General features: G+C 43.4%; 1 protein-coding gene across 1 annotated transcript in view; it reads right to left on the bottom strand.

Annotated features, from left to right (window-relative positions):
* DNAI1 (dynein axonemal intermediate chain 1) overlaps positions 1–14,777 on the bottom strand; it is a 67,686-nt gene that overhangs the window by 39,894 nt on the left and 13,015 nt on the right. The window contains exons 2-4 of the mRNA XM_043453764.1: positions 5,923–5,955; positions 4,084–4,182; positions 3,841–3,921 (exon numbers count right to left, since the gene is read on the bottom strand). Coding sequence (XP_043309699.1) covers positions 3,841–3,921; positions 4,084–4,182; positions 5,923–5,955 — 213 coding nt within the window. The remainder of the gene's footprint in view (positions 1–3,840; positions 3,922–4,083; positions 4,183–5,922; positions 5,956–14,777) is intronic.

Genomic DNA, 14,777 nt, shown 5'->3' with positions numbered 1-14,777 from the left:
AATTAGGTAACCGTTTAATTAGGTCCCATTTGTTTCTTTTTGCTTTTATTTCCTTTGCTTTAAGAAACAGATCCAAAATATGTTGCCACAGTTTATGTCAAAGAGTGTTCTGCCTATGCTTTCCTCTAAGAGTTTTAGAGTTTCCAGTCTTACATTTAGGTCTTTAATCCATTTTAAGTTTATTTTTGTATATGGTGTTCGAGAATGTTCTAATTTCTTTACTTTATGTGTGCTGTCAAAGACATATTTTAAAATACATTCATCCAACTCTGAGTAGCTCTGAATTGACCTGTCACTGACTCCTTCGTCCATGTCAAGAGATTCTATCTTGCCTGCCTTACCAGAACTCAGAGAGGTCACACATAGTCATCAGACACACCTGACCTGGCCTTTTCTCCACTCTATTTAGTGGATGCCAGGGCTAGATAGATCCTCAGAGACACCAAGTCCCCCATCCCTTAAGAGGATCACAAAAATCTAGAAAAGACTGGGGCTTGGCACTTGTCAAGTCTCATGGTAAATGAGAAACATGGCTAGTATTAAAGCACAGGCAACCTGTTCATTCCTTCCTCAACAAATACTTTTTGAATAGACACAGTGTACCAAGTATTTTCTAGGTTCTAGAGATACAAAGCTTAGCAAAAGCAGATATGACCCCTGCTTTTATAAAGCTTATAGTCTGGTTCCTCCAGGCTACCTCCTTAGTGATCAGCATCCTAACCCTAAAGTTTGAGATCAGGGGTCCAGTCCTTTTTTTATATTATTTTATTTTATTTATTTCTGGCTGTGCTGGGTCTTCGTTTCTGCGTGGGGGCTTTCTCTAGTTGTGGCGAGCAGGGGCTGTTCCCTAGTTGTGGCGCATGGCTTTCTCATGTGGTGCACGGATGTCTTCTCTTACTGTGGAGCACGGGCTGCAGGGTCATGGGCTTCAGTAGTTGTGGCTCATGGGCTCTAGAGCATGGGCTCGGTACTTATGGCACATGGGCTTAGTTGCTCTGAGGTATGTGCGATCCACCCGGAATTGAACTTGTGTCTGCTGCATTGGCAGGCAGATTCTTAACCACTGGACCACAGGGGAAGTCCCCAACCCTTTTCAAGTCATACAGAAAAGTATTACCTTTGTATGGCACACTGGGGTAAATTCACCACAGAGGAAACCAACCTGTGGGCTGGTACCAGGCCCAACTGTCCCTGGAGAACAGAAAGAATCACTATATCTGCACACAGAATGGGACACTCTACCTTTAAAAGTCACCATAAAGCTCTTCCTCTCTCAGTAACACAGATGGATGGGGAGATGGGACAGTGCAGTGCTTAAGAGCATGGTCTATGGGTGTGGGCAGAACTGGATCCAAATCTTGATTCTGCTCCCTATTATCTGTGTGATCTTAGGCTTAGCCACTCTAAGCCTTAATTTCTTCATCTGCAAAATGAGAATGAGTAGTTTGCAGGATAGTTAAGTATTGAAAATAATGAAAGCAATCGATCAGGCCCTTGAAACAGAGTGTCTGACACATAATAAGTGCTCAGTTAAACACTAGCTATTATTTTGACAATGGAGATGTCCATGGGAATAAATTATCCATACAGTTGTCCTTTGAGATGTCACCTTCATCCTGTCCCCAGTAGTGACTAGGACCTTCCTCTTCAATTTAGGGACGGAATTCAGATTCCATTGCTTCTGTGCGAGGAGGAGGGGCCTGCTTAGATCTGAACACTCTGCCTCCCCAGGCCAGCACTCCAAGGGAAAGTAATAGCTTTGGAGACCTAAAGCTCTTAGATCTCAGGGAAGGACTCGGAGGCCAGCTCTGTGGGAGGGATGCCAGGCAGGCCTGGGAGGCTGTTAGAAGGTTGGAGGAGGTGGGCCAGCTTGGGAACCCACGGCTACCCAGCTGGCAGCTGACTCACGGGAATCTTTTCTAATAACTGGGCCTTCAAGAGGGAAGAGAGGTGCACTGACACCAGTCCTCTGCCTGTAGCACGCCTCCCACTGAGTCCCAAAGAGAGCCTCTTTCGGAGGCCAAAAGAACAGGAGCTCATAGAGCCCGCTGCACTCCAACATAAGCTCAGGGACCTGAGGCAGCTTCTCTGCCACCCGCCCCCTGCCCCTTAACGGGCTGCCTGAGGGACACCATGAGCACAGTTCACGAGTGGGACCTCTCAAGAAATACACCTGAATTTGTCCCAACCTCTTTGTGGAGGGGGTGCCTACTCAATCTTGAGTAAACAGCAGTGTGTTCACAAAAAAATTCACAAAAACTGGTACACGAACATTCATAGCAGCATTGTTCATAATAGTCAAGAAGCAGAAACAGTCCAAATGTCCATCAATTGGTGGACATTCAATTGAGTAAATGACATATGATATAGTCATATGGTTGAATATTATTTGGCAATAATAATACCAGGACATATTATAGCATGGATGAACCTTGAAAACAGTATGCTAAATGAAAGAAGTTAGTCGCAAAAGATGACATATTATTTGATTTCCCTTGTATGAAGTGTCCAGAAGAGGCAAATCCCTAAAGCTGAAAAAGGGATTAGTGATTGCCTAAGGTTGGAAGAAATGGAAAACTAGGGAGTGACAGCTAAGAGGTATGGGGTTGGTTTGGGGGGAAATGAAAACATTCTAGAATTGCTTGTGGTGATAGTTGTATAATCTATAAATATACAAAAAGTCATTGTATTGTACACTTTTAAATGGGTTATTCTATAGTATGTAAAAATTGTATCTCAATAAAACTGTTTTTAAAAAAAGAGAAAGAAACTGTTCATAGTGTGCTATCCCAAAGGAAAAGGACAGGAGAAGGAGGTTTAATTTCCATTGTATATTCATTGCTCTTTCAAATCTTTTGAAGCAAACAACAACAACAACAAAAAATCTTTTGAAACTACTACCATGGGTTTCTAGATTTCTTTTATATATTCAAAACTCTGTATCTGTACGTGTGTATGTATGTATACATACCATTTTTTTAAAGAAGCAGTGTAATGTTGCTTTAGAGTCAATCAAACTAGTTCAAATTTTGCTTTGAATCCTGGCTATGTGACTTTTGTAATTTGTTTCATCTATTTACCCTTGGTTTCCATAAAATGAAGGTAAAAATCGTTCCAATAGCAAAGAAACCTGAGGATTAATGAGATATCCTATGTAAAAGTTCTAATATAGGACCTGACGTTGGTACACTGGCCCCTGGAGACCAAGTGATTGGTGTTAGTGACTAACACATTACATACATTGGAAAAGCACTTTTCCTACCAAATTATTCACTTCAGGGTTCTTGAAAATAGTGGCTCTGCGGGGCACTTAAAACAATGTAATTAGTGAGACCGAAGGAAGATTCGTAAAGAAATTTCAAAAATCTCTAGAAAATGCCATGTAAAATCTCAGGGTTTCAGCCGGAGAACTCACTTTAAAGGTGATTTCTGCAAGAACTGAGAGGCAGGACTTCCCTGGTGGTCCAGTGGTTAAGAATGTGCCTGCCAATGCAGGGGACATGGGTTTGATCCCTTGTCCAGGAAGATCCTACATGCTGTGGAGCAACTAAGCCAGTGAGTCACAGCTACTGAGCCCATATGCCATAATTACTGAAGCCTTTGCCCGAGATCCTATGCTCTGCACCAAGAGAAGCCACTGCAATGAGGAGCCCTCACACCAGAGCTAAAGAGTAGTTCTCCCTCGCTGCAACTAGAGAAAGCCTGCGTGCAGCAACAAAGACCCAGCACAGAAAGAAATAAATTAAAGTTTTTTAAAAAGAGCCGAGGGGCTTTTGCAACATAGCAAGTCACCAAGCCAAGGAGCACCCAGAGGCCTCTACCCCAGAGAGGATGACTTACTTTGAAGCTGTACCTGACGATGTTCTGGGGTGCGTGCGGGTTGTTGGCCGTCAGAATCCGGGTGAACTCCTCCTTCAGCTCCTGAGGGAGAGAAATACCCAGAGGGTCAAATGTAGAGGCCCCCACCCCCTCTGAAGATACCCTGGGATGTAAGCAGACATCTGGCAACCTAGGTTCTGTGCAGAGTCCATCTCCAAGGCTGGAGGTGGTAGAAGGGGTGGGAGTAAGATGCTGCTCACTTACCGCATCAGTCAAATCCAGTTGGTCAGGGGGTTTAACTGTGGCTTTGGACTGTGCCCATTCATCTGTCCCTTCCCCTACTTCAGTCCCTGAGTCTTCATCCTGGACAAAAACCTCACATGAGAAACAAGAGCCTTACCTGCTTAGACAAGCAAGCAGAACTGCAGGGAGCCCTTTCATTCACCATCCTCCCAGAAGCCAAGCTCTGCCCCAAGACATAGAATGCAAAGCATACGAGACAGCACTCATGCAAGGGTCCAAAGGAACTGCTCAGACAAGAGTTCTCATTGCCTGGAGGATCATGGCCACTTCAGTCCTGGGAGTCTGGGTTTAGCCGGAATACTGTGGTGGGTCTTTGGCCCCAGGAGCGAGACCAGAACCCGCTCATTCTTACTGCTTCCCATGCAGCCTGGAAGCTAATAGCCAGGACCAGCTGTGAAAAGGCCCCCAGCCATTCTTTAAGCTACTTCAACTCTGATTCACATTTTGCCTTCCAGTTTGCCACCTTAAGGTTATTCTTACAATAATACTCCCAGTACTTTTTAACTTGAAGCCTCATAGTCCTATCAAAGCCTTGAAGCAAAAAAAAATCAATAAGTAGAAGTTTTCCCCTTCCCTGATAGACAGTTAAATACCTTGCCACAGTGGCCCATGACATATTAAAAAATATTCACCCTCACTAGCAATCAAAGACATGCAAAATAAAACAATGCAATTTTTTCATTATTGAACTGGTGAAGGGCGGTGACCTCTTCCCCATGAGAACACACAGAGGATCTCCTTCATCCCTGTCCAGAAGAGGAGACACAAGAAGAAGCTCCTGGTGCAGAGCTCCAGTTCCTACTTCATGGATGTGAAATGCCCAGGAGTCTATAAAATCACCGCTGTCTTTCGTGAACACGCACAAACAATAGCTTCATATGCTGGCTGCTCTACTGTCCTCAGCCAGCCTACAGGAGGAACTGCAAAGCTTACAGAAGGATGCTCCTTCAGACAGAGACAGCACTAACAGCACCCTAAATCCAGATGGATGGGAAACCATCCTAACCAGTGCATTTTGAACACAAAAAACAAGCAAGCAAGCAAAACAAAATGAAACAAAAAAACTGTTTAAAACCAAAGAAAAGCAAACAGACAAAACCAATATTCACTGTTGGCGAGGTTGTGGGAAAATGGGCACTTGTAAATTAGTACAACCTTTCTAAAGAGCAATTTGGAAATATTTATCAAAAGTCTAATAAGTATTGAGTTGGCCAAAGTGTTTGTTTGGGCTTTACCATAAGATGTTAAGGAAAAACTTGAACTATCTTTTTGGCCGACACATTATTTGTACTCTTTGACCCAAATTTCTATGTATAGAAATTTATGTTAAGAAAAAAAATAAGGATCGGCCTAAAGATTTAAAAGCATGAATGTTTGTTGGAGGGTTGATCATAATAGTGAAAAAGAGGATATATTTAAATGTCCGACAGTGGGGCATGGTTGAACAAAATTATGGAATGGCCTTAATGAACATAAGGTAAGATATTGTGCATTAATTTAAAATGATTCTATGAAAGTATATTTATTGACAATGGAAAGTACTCTAGTATGCAAAAAGCAGATAGTAAAAGAACATTCAGTTTGACTCCATTTAAAAATAAATACATGTAATTTTTATATGTGCATTGAAATATCTGGGAAGATATAGCATTACATGTTAACTAAGAGGTTTCCCAGAGCGATAGGTTTAAGGGTGATTTTAACATCCTTTTGCTTTTCTTTAAAAAGATATAACTAATATTTCAACAGAAGAAATGCTGTTAGTTTTTTGCTGAGAAACTGCGTGGTCTCAGCACTTACTCTCTTCCTCGTTCCTCTGCCTATGTTGATGCTCTGAAAAAAAAAAACAGAAACAGAAGATAAGTCATAAGTGACTCTCCACAGGAATATCAGAAAGAGAATTACAGGGGGCCTTCTGCCCAAGGACCTCAAAGACAAGCGACACTGAGCTTCCTCAAATCTCACAGTCTTCTCATCGGCAACAGGTGCCCAGCCAAGGAGGCCCAATATCTGAGGCAACCTGATTCCAGCATCAGTGAGACTGATCTCTGAAGAGCAACCGGGTAACTTACTGCCTGGCATTTCTTAGCTGCAATTAGCTCAACAAACATTTTAAAAAATCATATACTAAGTGCTCATCTCTGTGCCAGGCATTAAGGGGATTCTGAGGGCAGATTATATTTATAAACAGTTGTTTATGATGAAGGTTTGGGTACTCTGCTGTCTCAGAATATAGCAGGTATTCAAAACACTTATTGAATATATGAATGAATGCCATCAAACCCCTTAGTAATCATGACCCTGGGAAAACGTTTCTCCTCTTGAAGCCTGTTTTCTCATCTACTGTAAGATGCACAAGATTGGATATGATGACCTTCCAGTTCTAGCATGCTAAAATTTTATGTTCCCAAGAGTAGCATGCTTTTTAAAAAAATTATCTATTTACTTATTTATTTTTGACTGTGCTGGGTCCTCGTTGCTGCATGTGGGCTTTTTCTAGTTGTAGAGCATGTGATTTGGCGCACACAGGCTTCAGTAGTTGTGGCACACAGGCTCAGTAATCGGGGCACACAGGTTTAGTTGCTGTGTGGCATGTGGGATCTTCCCAGAACAGGAATCGAATTTGTGTCCTCCGCATTGGCAGGCAGATTCTTAACCACTGGCCCACCAGGGAAGTCCCAAGAGTAGCATGCTGGATTCAACTAGATAAACATTTGTTGAGCATCTACTCATGTGTCAAAGACTAACCTAGGCAGTGAGACAAAGATGAAGAGAGATGAGGTCCCTACCCCTGTTTGCTCAGGGTCCATGGAGGACAGAAGCACGTGATCAGTGCTCATTATTTATTCACTCATTCACTCAGCATGTTCTCTTGAAAGTCTGCTCTGTGCCAGCAGTAGAGACACGTGCCCAGGGTGCTCACGCATGGAGACACCTAGCCAGCCTGGTGTCTGGCTCACTGAGGTAGCTATTTCTCAGCTCAATATCAAAAGACAAGTATGGGTTATCCAAGTGGAGAAAATGTTTTTCAGAAAGGCTGTCCAGAAGAGGAAAACAGCATGTGAAGTGGCAAGAGCAGAACAATAACAGAAACTATAAAATGCTCCACCAAAGAAATAAAACAAGACCCTGCAGTATAGACACTGAACAAATAGTTGTTTCAGGTGATGGAGCAAGAAGGAAATCGGTGGAGACTGGAGATGTGTGTGTCAGGGGAGCGGTAAGCTTGGAAGAAGCAGGTCTAGGCCTTGAAGGAGGGGGCAAGGTAGTCGAGGAACCAAAGGGCACATGTTGGTGACAGCCTGGCACTCCAGGCAGAGACCCTGGCTCCCAGCTCTCGCTGGCCACCTGAGTGATCTTAGACGAGGTCTCTGGGTCCTAGTTTCCCAAATGCAAAGTGAGGGGGTTAGACCGGAAGGACTCTCCCAATTCTTCCATGGCAGGGGCTGTGGAGAGGCTTTGATGGTGGATGGGGAGGGGATTCCAGAGAGTCAGAAGGGCATGTCCTGGCTTAGGCAGGGATTGTTGCTGGGAGGGCAGCAGCAGGATTCAGATTTCTGCCAGGCCGCCTAGGTTTCCTGGGATGGGAACCTTCCTCTGAGGCTAAGCCACATGAGCCAGAAAGCGGCTTTCCTTTGAAGAGCCTCTAATCCCTAAGGTAATGAGATGGAAGCGCCACAATGTCCAACAGTTTTCTGGCCCACGACAGAGCACTGGAGGGCCAACCCCACCCCAGGCTGCCAGCCCTAAATAGGAAACAAGATCCAGTTACCATTGCCCCCCGTAAATATGTCTGTAAAACATTTATCTGGCAATAAAAGAACTGACAAGGCAATTTGAGTGTAATTGTTTTTGGCAGTTGGAAATATTTCAATTAACACTCTGTAAAAGCCACACTATAATAAATGCAAAACAGGCCAATGAAATCAGCTGCAGCCCTGACTTCCCAACCATGACAAAGGAGATTGAATGTCAGGCCACCACCTTGGGCTGTTGGTCTTCCAGAAGGAGAAGCCTGAGGCAGACAAGCCTGTATTCCTGAAAGGTTTCTGAGGGTTCCTCCCAGAAGCTGTCAAACCACAGAAAAAGACAGCCCAAAGTCCCTCATCTGGCCCTCAGAACTCTATCATGCAATCCCGCATCTCCAGTCCAGCCTGCTCTCCCGCCACTCTTGAGATGCAAACCAGCAAGGTATTCACATTTCCTGAGCTTGGCCTCTGCTTTCCCACTCCTGCACCTTTGCTTTTACCATCCCTCCTGCCAAGAATGCCGTCTTCTCCTTCTCCCTCCCTGTTCCTACTCTGTGCGTGCATGCGTGCTAAATCGTGACCCACTCTGCGACCCCACGGACTGTAGCCTGCCAGGCTCCTTTGTCCACGGGATTTTCCAAGCAAGAATACTGGAATGGGTTGCCATTCTTCCCGACCCAGGGATCAAACCTGCGTCCGTTACATCTCCAGCATTGACAGGCAGGCTCTTTACCACTAGCACCACCTGGGAAGCCCTATCTCGGCTCCCACTATCTTGGCCTAACAAAACCCTACCCAGCTAGCCTCTGCTAGTTCCATCATCTAATCATGACCTTTCTCCTACCTCCCTCTATTCTTTCTGTCTGCACTCTGAGCAAGGATCTGCCCTGTCTCACATCACCACCATTAGCATTGGCTGTGGAGAGATGAAGGACTAAATATAACTTCAAATACTCCGTTGTCTCCAGGTTTTGTTCTGCAAAAGGGGACAGAATTATGAAAAGAAACATGAAAGTGCAGCGCACATCAGAGGCAGCCAGGCGATCCCAGCAAGGGAGAGGCCCCATTCTAAAACACTGACCAAAGAAGACCCTCTACTCTTGGACGCGGCATTTCAGTCATTCTGTGAAGTCAAGGGAGGAGCCCGTGAAGGAGTGGTGCCCCCGCCCCCACCACCAGGCCACCAGGGCAATCAGAGTAATTGATGATCAATGGGATAACAGATTTCCCAGCCTGAACTCCTTCATAGTAAAGCACTTTTCTATTTTCACTGTTAAGAGATTTTAGTGTGAGCATCCTAAAGGCAGGAACTGGTAATGACCCCACCACCTAGAGGCTACTTCTCAGCTCTCTTACAGGACCTGGCATTGCTGAGGGCTTCCTTGCTCCTGCTAGAAACTTCTCCACCCCCAATAGTTCTTTCTCAACATCCTTGATCCCTCCAGGAACGGGCGCTTGACCCCCTCGTCTTCTGTATCTACACATTCTCCTGGGTGCTCTTATGCCCACCCACAGGTTCATCTTCTTCTTTGTCTTGAAGCTCAAATGACAAAGCTTAGATTTTCAAATTTGTGACAGAGTACTCAAACTCAGTATCTTAAAAAATCAACCTCATTGTGTTCTTTTTACACCCCAACCATCATCTTTTTTTTCCACGCCAAACTTCCATCTCCTCTAGTATTTCCGATCTCACTCAAGTGTACGACCATTCAAGCACCCAGGTTGGAAACTGGGAGCCATCAGTCACCTGTCTTTCCCTCATCCTTTTACTAGCATCATATTTCTAAGTCTAACAATTCTATCACTTTAATATCTTTTATAACTATCCTCTCCATTCATATCCCCCTTTAATTCAAGTCCTTACTCCCTCTTGCCAAACTACATTTGATTACCCTAACTCCACTTTCTCTCCACTCTCATAATTATATCTATCACCATTTTCAGCTATTGAGCACTGACCCTGAGCCAGTCATTTACTAAGCAATTTATGTACATGATCTCGTTTAATCTCCATAAACATCCTGTGGGGAAGGATTATAACATCATTATTCCTGTTTTACAGATGAGGACCCTGAGGCATAGCAAGATGAAGCAACTGACCCAGAGCTGACCAGAACATGAACCCAAACTCTTAATCACTGTAAGTAATCTTCTTAAAACGTAAACTTGATCACTCTCCTACTTTAAAGCCTCTAAGGGCTCTCCGTCACTCACGAGTGGAATCCCCAAATCCCTAACATGGCATCCACCACATCTCCAACTCTTTTCCTGCCACAGCCATGGAAGGGTGCTTTGAAAAAGAAAGTTCAATGTAACAGATGATTATTATTGCCACCTACTGGGCATCTGGGGCTTCCCAGGTGGCGCTAGTGGTAACTTGCCTGCCAATGCAGGAGATATAAGAGAAACAGGTTCTTCTCCTGGCTAGGGAAGATCTCCTGGAGGAGGGGGCATGGAAACCCACTTCAGTATTCTTGCCTGGAGAATCCCATGGACAGAGGAGCCTGGCAGGCTATAGTCCATGGGGTTGCAAAAAGTCAGACACAACTGAAGCCACTTAGCTCACACCGGGCATTTATCTGCACTTAGACTTGTTTTGGGGCTTCCCAGGTGGCGCGAGTGATAAAGATCCCCCCTGCCAATGCAGGAGACATAAGAGGTGCTCTAGCTCTGGGTCAGGAAGATCCCCTGGAGGAGGGCATGGCAACCCACTCCAGGATTCTTACCTGGAGAATCCTACGGACAGAGGAGCATAGGGTCACAAAGAATTGGACATGACTGAAGCAAGCGAGCACGCACGCAGACTTGTTTTGATACACGACATACTGCACAGTGTAAGCAATCCAGCTGTCCCTGAATATATTTTAGGGGTAAGTCAGGAGATCAAAACTTCTTAAACTGATCCCTATTATGAAGATATTATTTTAAAAGCAAGTATGTGCTCAGATGTATCCATGGGGCCCAAATATGGGCTTTGAAGTCAACCATACCTGGCTTGAGTCCCTTCTCTGCCATCCGCTAGGCAAGTTACTTGTCTCCTCAGTATCCTTATCTCTTAAATGGGCATCATACTAATGCCCTCTGAAGGCAATCATAGCCCATAGTTATGAGGATTCAATGAGTCAATGTACATAAAGTGCAAATTGCAGTGCCTGGCCGGTTAAGGCCGGGCCCAATGAAGGACTGCCGGTAGTGTTATTATTCCCACTTACACACCCTGCTCTGCCCTAGCCATGCAGGATCTGTCTGTCCCTTTGCTTACTAGGAAGCACTTACTCTAGGGATGACTACAAGTCTTCAGCAGCTCACATGTCTACCCAAGAGTTCCTTGATGAAATGTGTTCTTTTCTGGAAAGAGTGGCTCTTTGAAGCGTGCAAACCCACAGACACTGAATCCTCCTTCCTGGGGCCCCAGGAGATTTTGTTCACCATTTCAGTTGTCTTGGTCCTTATTTTAAAACTCCCTAACAGGTTTCCATTAAGCTAAAGTGAAACTAAATACCTCACCAGCTTGCAGTTTCCGTTTCTAAAAGGGTAAAAGCTCTTAGTCCCAAAGGAACAGTAATTTACCAACAAATCTTCCTCCAGCTTCACTGACTGCATTTCAAATCCCTGAGCCTAGTGCAAGCACCCAGAAGGTGCTCAGTAAGTATGGTTGAAGGAGATCTCAAAATTTTGAAACACTAGGTGAGAGTTCCTTGGATAGCAAGGAGATCAAACCAGTCAATCCTAAAGGAAATCAACCCTGAATATTCATTGGAAGGCCTGATGCTGAAGCTCCAATACTTTGACCACCTGATGCAGAAAGCCAACCCACTGGAAAAAGAGCCTGATGCTGGGAAAGATCGAGGGCAGGAGGAGAAGGAGGCAACAGAGGATGAGATGGTTGGATGGCATCACCAACTCAATGGGCAAGTTTGAGCAAACTCCAGGAGATGGTGAAGGACAGGGAAGCCTGTTGTGCTTCCATGGGGTCACAAAGAATATAACACGACTTAGTGACTAAACAACAACAAAGATAAACGCTAACAGGTACTATCATACACTATTGCGGGCATGCCAACTCATGCAGGGTTAATTGGCAATACCTGCCAAAATCTCAAATGCATATACATCTCAACTCAGCAACTCTGCTTTTTTGAATTTTTCCTATATAAATACTATAGTATTTATATATATACTGTATCTATATGCATACTATATGCATAAGTATACTTATGCATACTATAATACATATGCATAAGATGTATGTACAAAACTGCTCACTGCAGCCTTTTGGTAATATTTCAAAAATGGGGGAAAAAAAACTAAATATTCATCGATAGGGGCCTAGTGAAATACATTATGGTATAGCCATTCAATGGGATGGTATGTATATTTTTAAAAGAATGAGAAAAAAGAAAAAAAAGAAAAAGAAAAAAAAAGAATAAGGTAACTTTTATGTATTGTTACGTAAAGCCTCCAAGCTTTTTTTTTTTTTTAAATAAACAAGCAAGTTACATAAACAGATGACCCATCATCTTACTGTAAGAATTTATGCACACATGAAATTTCTGGAAGAATAATATAGATTCCGTTGAGAGTGGTTTGGTCCAGGGAATGTGACTCGGGAGTTGCAGGGAAGGGAAAAAATGCAGTTTACCTTATACTCATTCTCATGGTTTTAATATTTTAAATGTAAATGTGCATTAGTTTTATAATTTAAAATGCTAATTAAGAATTTTAAAAGTTAATACAGTTAAAGAGGGTAGTTTTGGGTTTTTTTTTTCCCCCTATTAATGCAGTGTTAGCATAGCACTCAGAATGCAGAAAAAGGAACATGAGACCAAATTCATGCTTCCCTGGAAGACCAAGAGGGAAGAAGCCAAAGCTATGGGCCTCTTCCCAAATAAGGCTAGAGATGGCAAGGCAGGGTAGGGTTTAAAACCTGAAGCTCTAGTGTAAGCCTGGCTGGATTCCTGATTCTGTCACCAACTACATGTGTGACCTTGAGCAAGGTATTTATGTCCTAATCCTCATTCTCTCATTTATAAGGCAGAGAAAAATATTAGTACTTTCCTTAGATTTGCTGTGAGGATAAAATACAACAATGCATGATGAGAACCTTACTCAGAGCCCAGCACTCAGTAAGCCCTCAAGTACCAGAGGCAGTGTTATTACTTTATTATTCTATCATGGTGTGCTGTGCATGCCGACTGAGTCTCAATCTGAGGGCATTTATTGAATAGTTGAAAAGTGTGTTGTCCAGGTCCCATGAAATTCTGGTCAGAAAGGAAGCTATAAATCTCAGGGTGTACAGCAGAGAGATGAAACTAAAAAAACTTTCCCTTTATAAAGCATCTTTCAGTTTACTGAACACTTTGAAGTACATAATCTCATTTGGCCTTTATTCTTATCTTTGTGGGTGGATGCTGAATCTTGTAAGAAAATTAGAGATATCAAGGGAACATTTCATGCAAAGATGGGCTCAATTAACGGCAGAAATGGTAGGGACCTAACAGAAGCAGAAGATATTAAGAAGAGGTGGCAAGAATACACAGAAGAACTATACAAAAAAGGTCTTCACGACCCAGATAATCATGATGGTGTGATCACTCACCTAGAGCCAGACATCCTGGAATGTGAAGTCAAGTGGGCCTTAGGAAGCATCACTACGAACAAAGCTAGTGGAGGTCATGGAATTCCAGTTGAGCTATTTCAAATCCTAAAAGATGATGCTGTGAAAGTGCTGCACTCAATATGTCAGCAAATTTGGAAAACTCAGCAGTGGCCACAGGACTGGAAAAGGTCAGTCTTCATTCCAATCCCTAAGAAAGGCAATGTCAAAGAATGCTCAAACTACTGCACAATTGCACTCATCTCACACGTAGATAAGCAATGCTCAAATATTCTCCAAGCCGGACTTCAACAATACGTGAACTGTGAACTTCCAGATGTTCAAGCTGGATTTAGAAAAGGCAGAGGAACCAGAGATCAAATTGCCAACATCTACTGGATCATCGAAAAAGCAAGAGAGTTCCAGAAAAACATCTACATCTGCTTTATTGACTATGCCAAAGCCTTTGACTGTGTGGATCACAATAAACTGAAAGAGAAAAATCTGAAAATTGGAAAATCTGAAAGAGATGGGAATACCAGACCACCTGACCTGCCTCTTGAGAAACCTGTATGCAGGTCAGGAAGCAACAGTTAGAACTGGACATGGAACAACAGACTGGTTCCAAATAGGAAAAGGAGTACACCAAGGCTATATATTGTCACCCTGCTTATTTAACTTATATGCAGAGTACATCATGAGAAATGCTGGGCCGGATGAAGCACAAGCTGGAATCAAGATTGCCAGGAGAAATATCAATAACCTCAGATATGCAGATGACACCACCCTTATGGCAGAAAGTGAAGAAGAACCTTAAAGAGGCCTCTTGATGAAGTGAAAGAGGAGAGTGAAAAAGTTGGCTTAAAGCTCAACATTCAGAAAACAAAGATTATGGCATCTTGGTCCCATCACTTCATGGCAAATAGATGGAGAAACAGTGGAAACAGTGACAGACTTTATTTTGGGGGGCTCCACAATCACTGCAGATGGTGACTGCAGCCATGAAATTAAAAGATGCTTGCTCCTTGGAAGGAAAGTTATGACCAACCTAGACAGCATACTAAAAAGCAGAGATATTACTTTGCCAACAAAGGTCCATCTAGTCAAGGCTATGGTTTTTCCAGTAGTCATGTATGGATGTGAGAGTTGGACTATGAAGAAAGCTGAGCGCTGAAGAATTGATGCTTTTGAACTATGGTGTTGGAGAAGACTCATGAGAGTCCCTTGGACTGCAAAGGGATCCAACCAGTCCATCCTAAAGGAAATCAGTCCTGAATGTTCATTGGAAAGACTGATACTGAAGCTGAAAC

This window comes from Cervus canadensis, chromosome 30 (genome assembly GCF_019320065.1).
Source record: "Cervus canadensis isolate Bull #8, Minnesota chromosome 30, ASM1932006v1, whole genome shotgun sequence".
Taxonomy (NCBI): Eukaryota; Metazoa; Chordata; class Mammalia; order Artiodactyla; family Cervidae; genus Cervus; species Cervus canadensis.
This window is presented reverse-complemented; position numbering and strand designations above follow the sequence as displayed.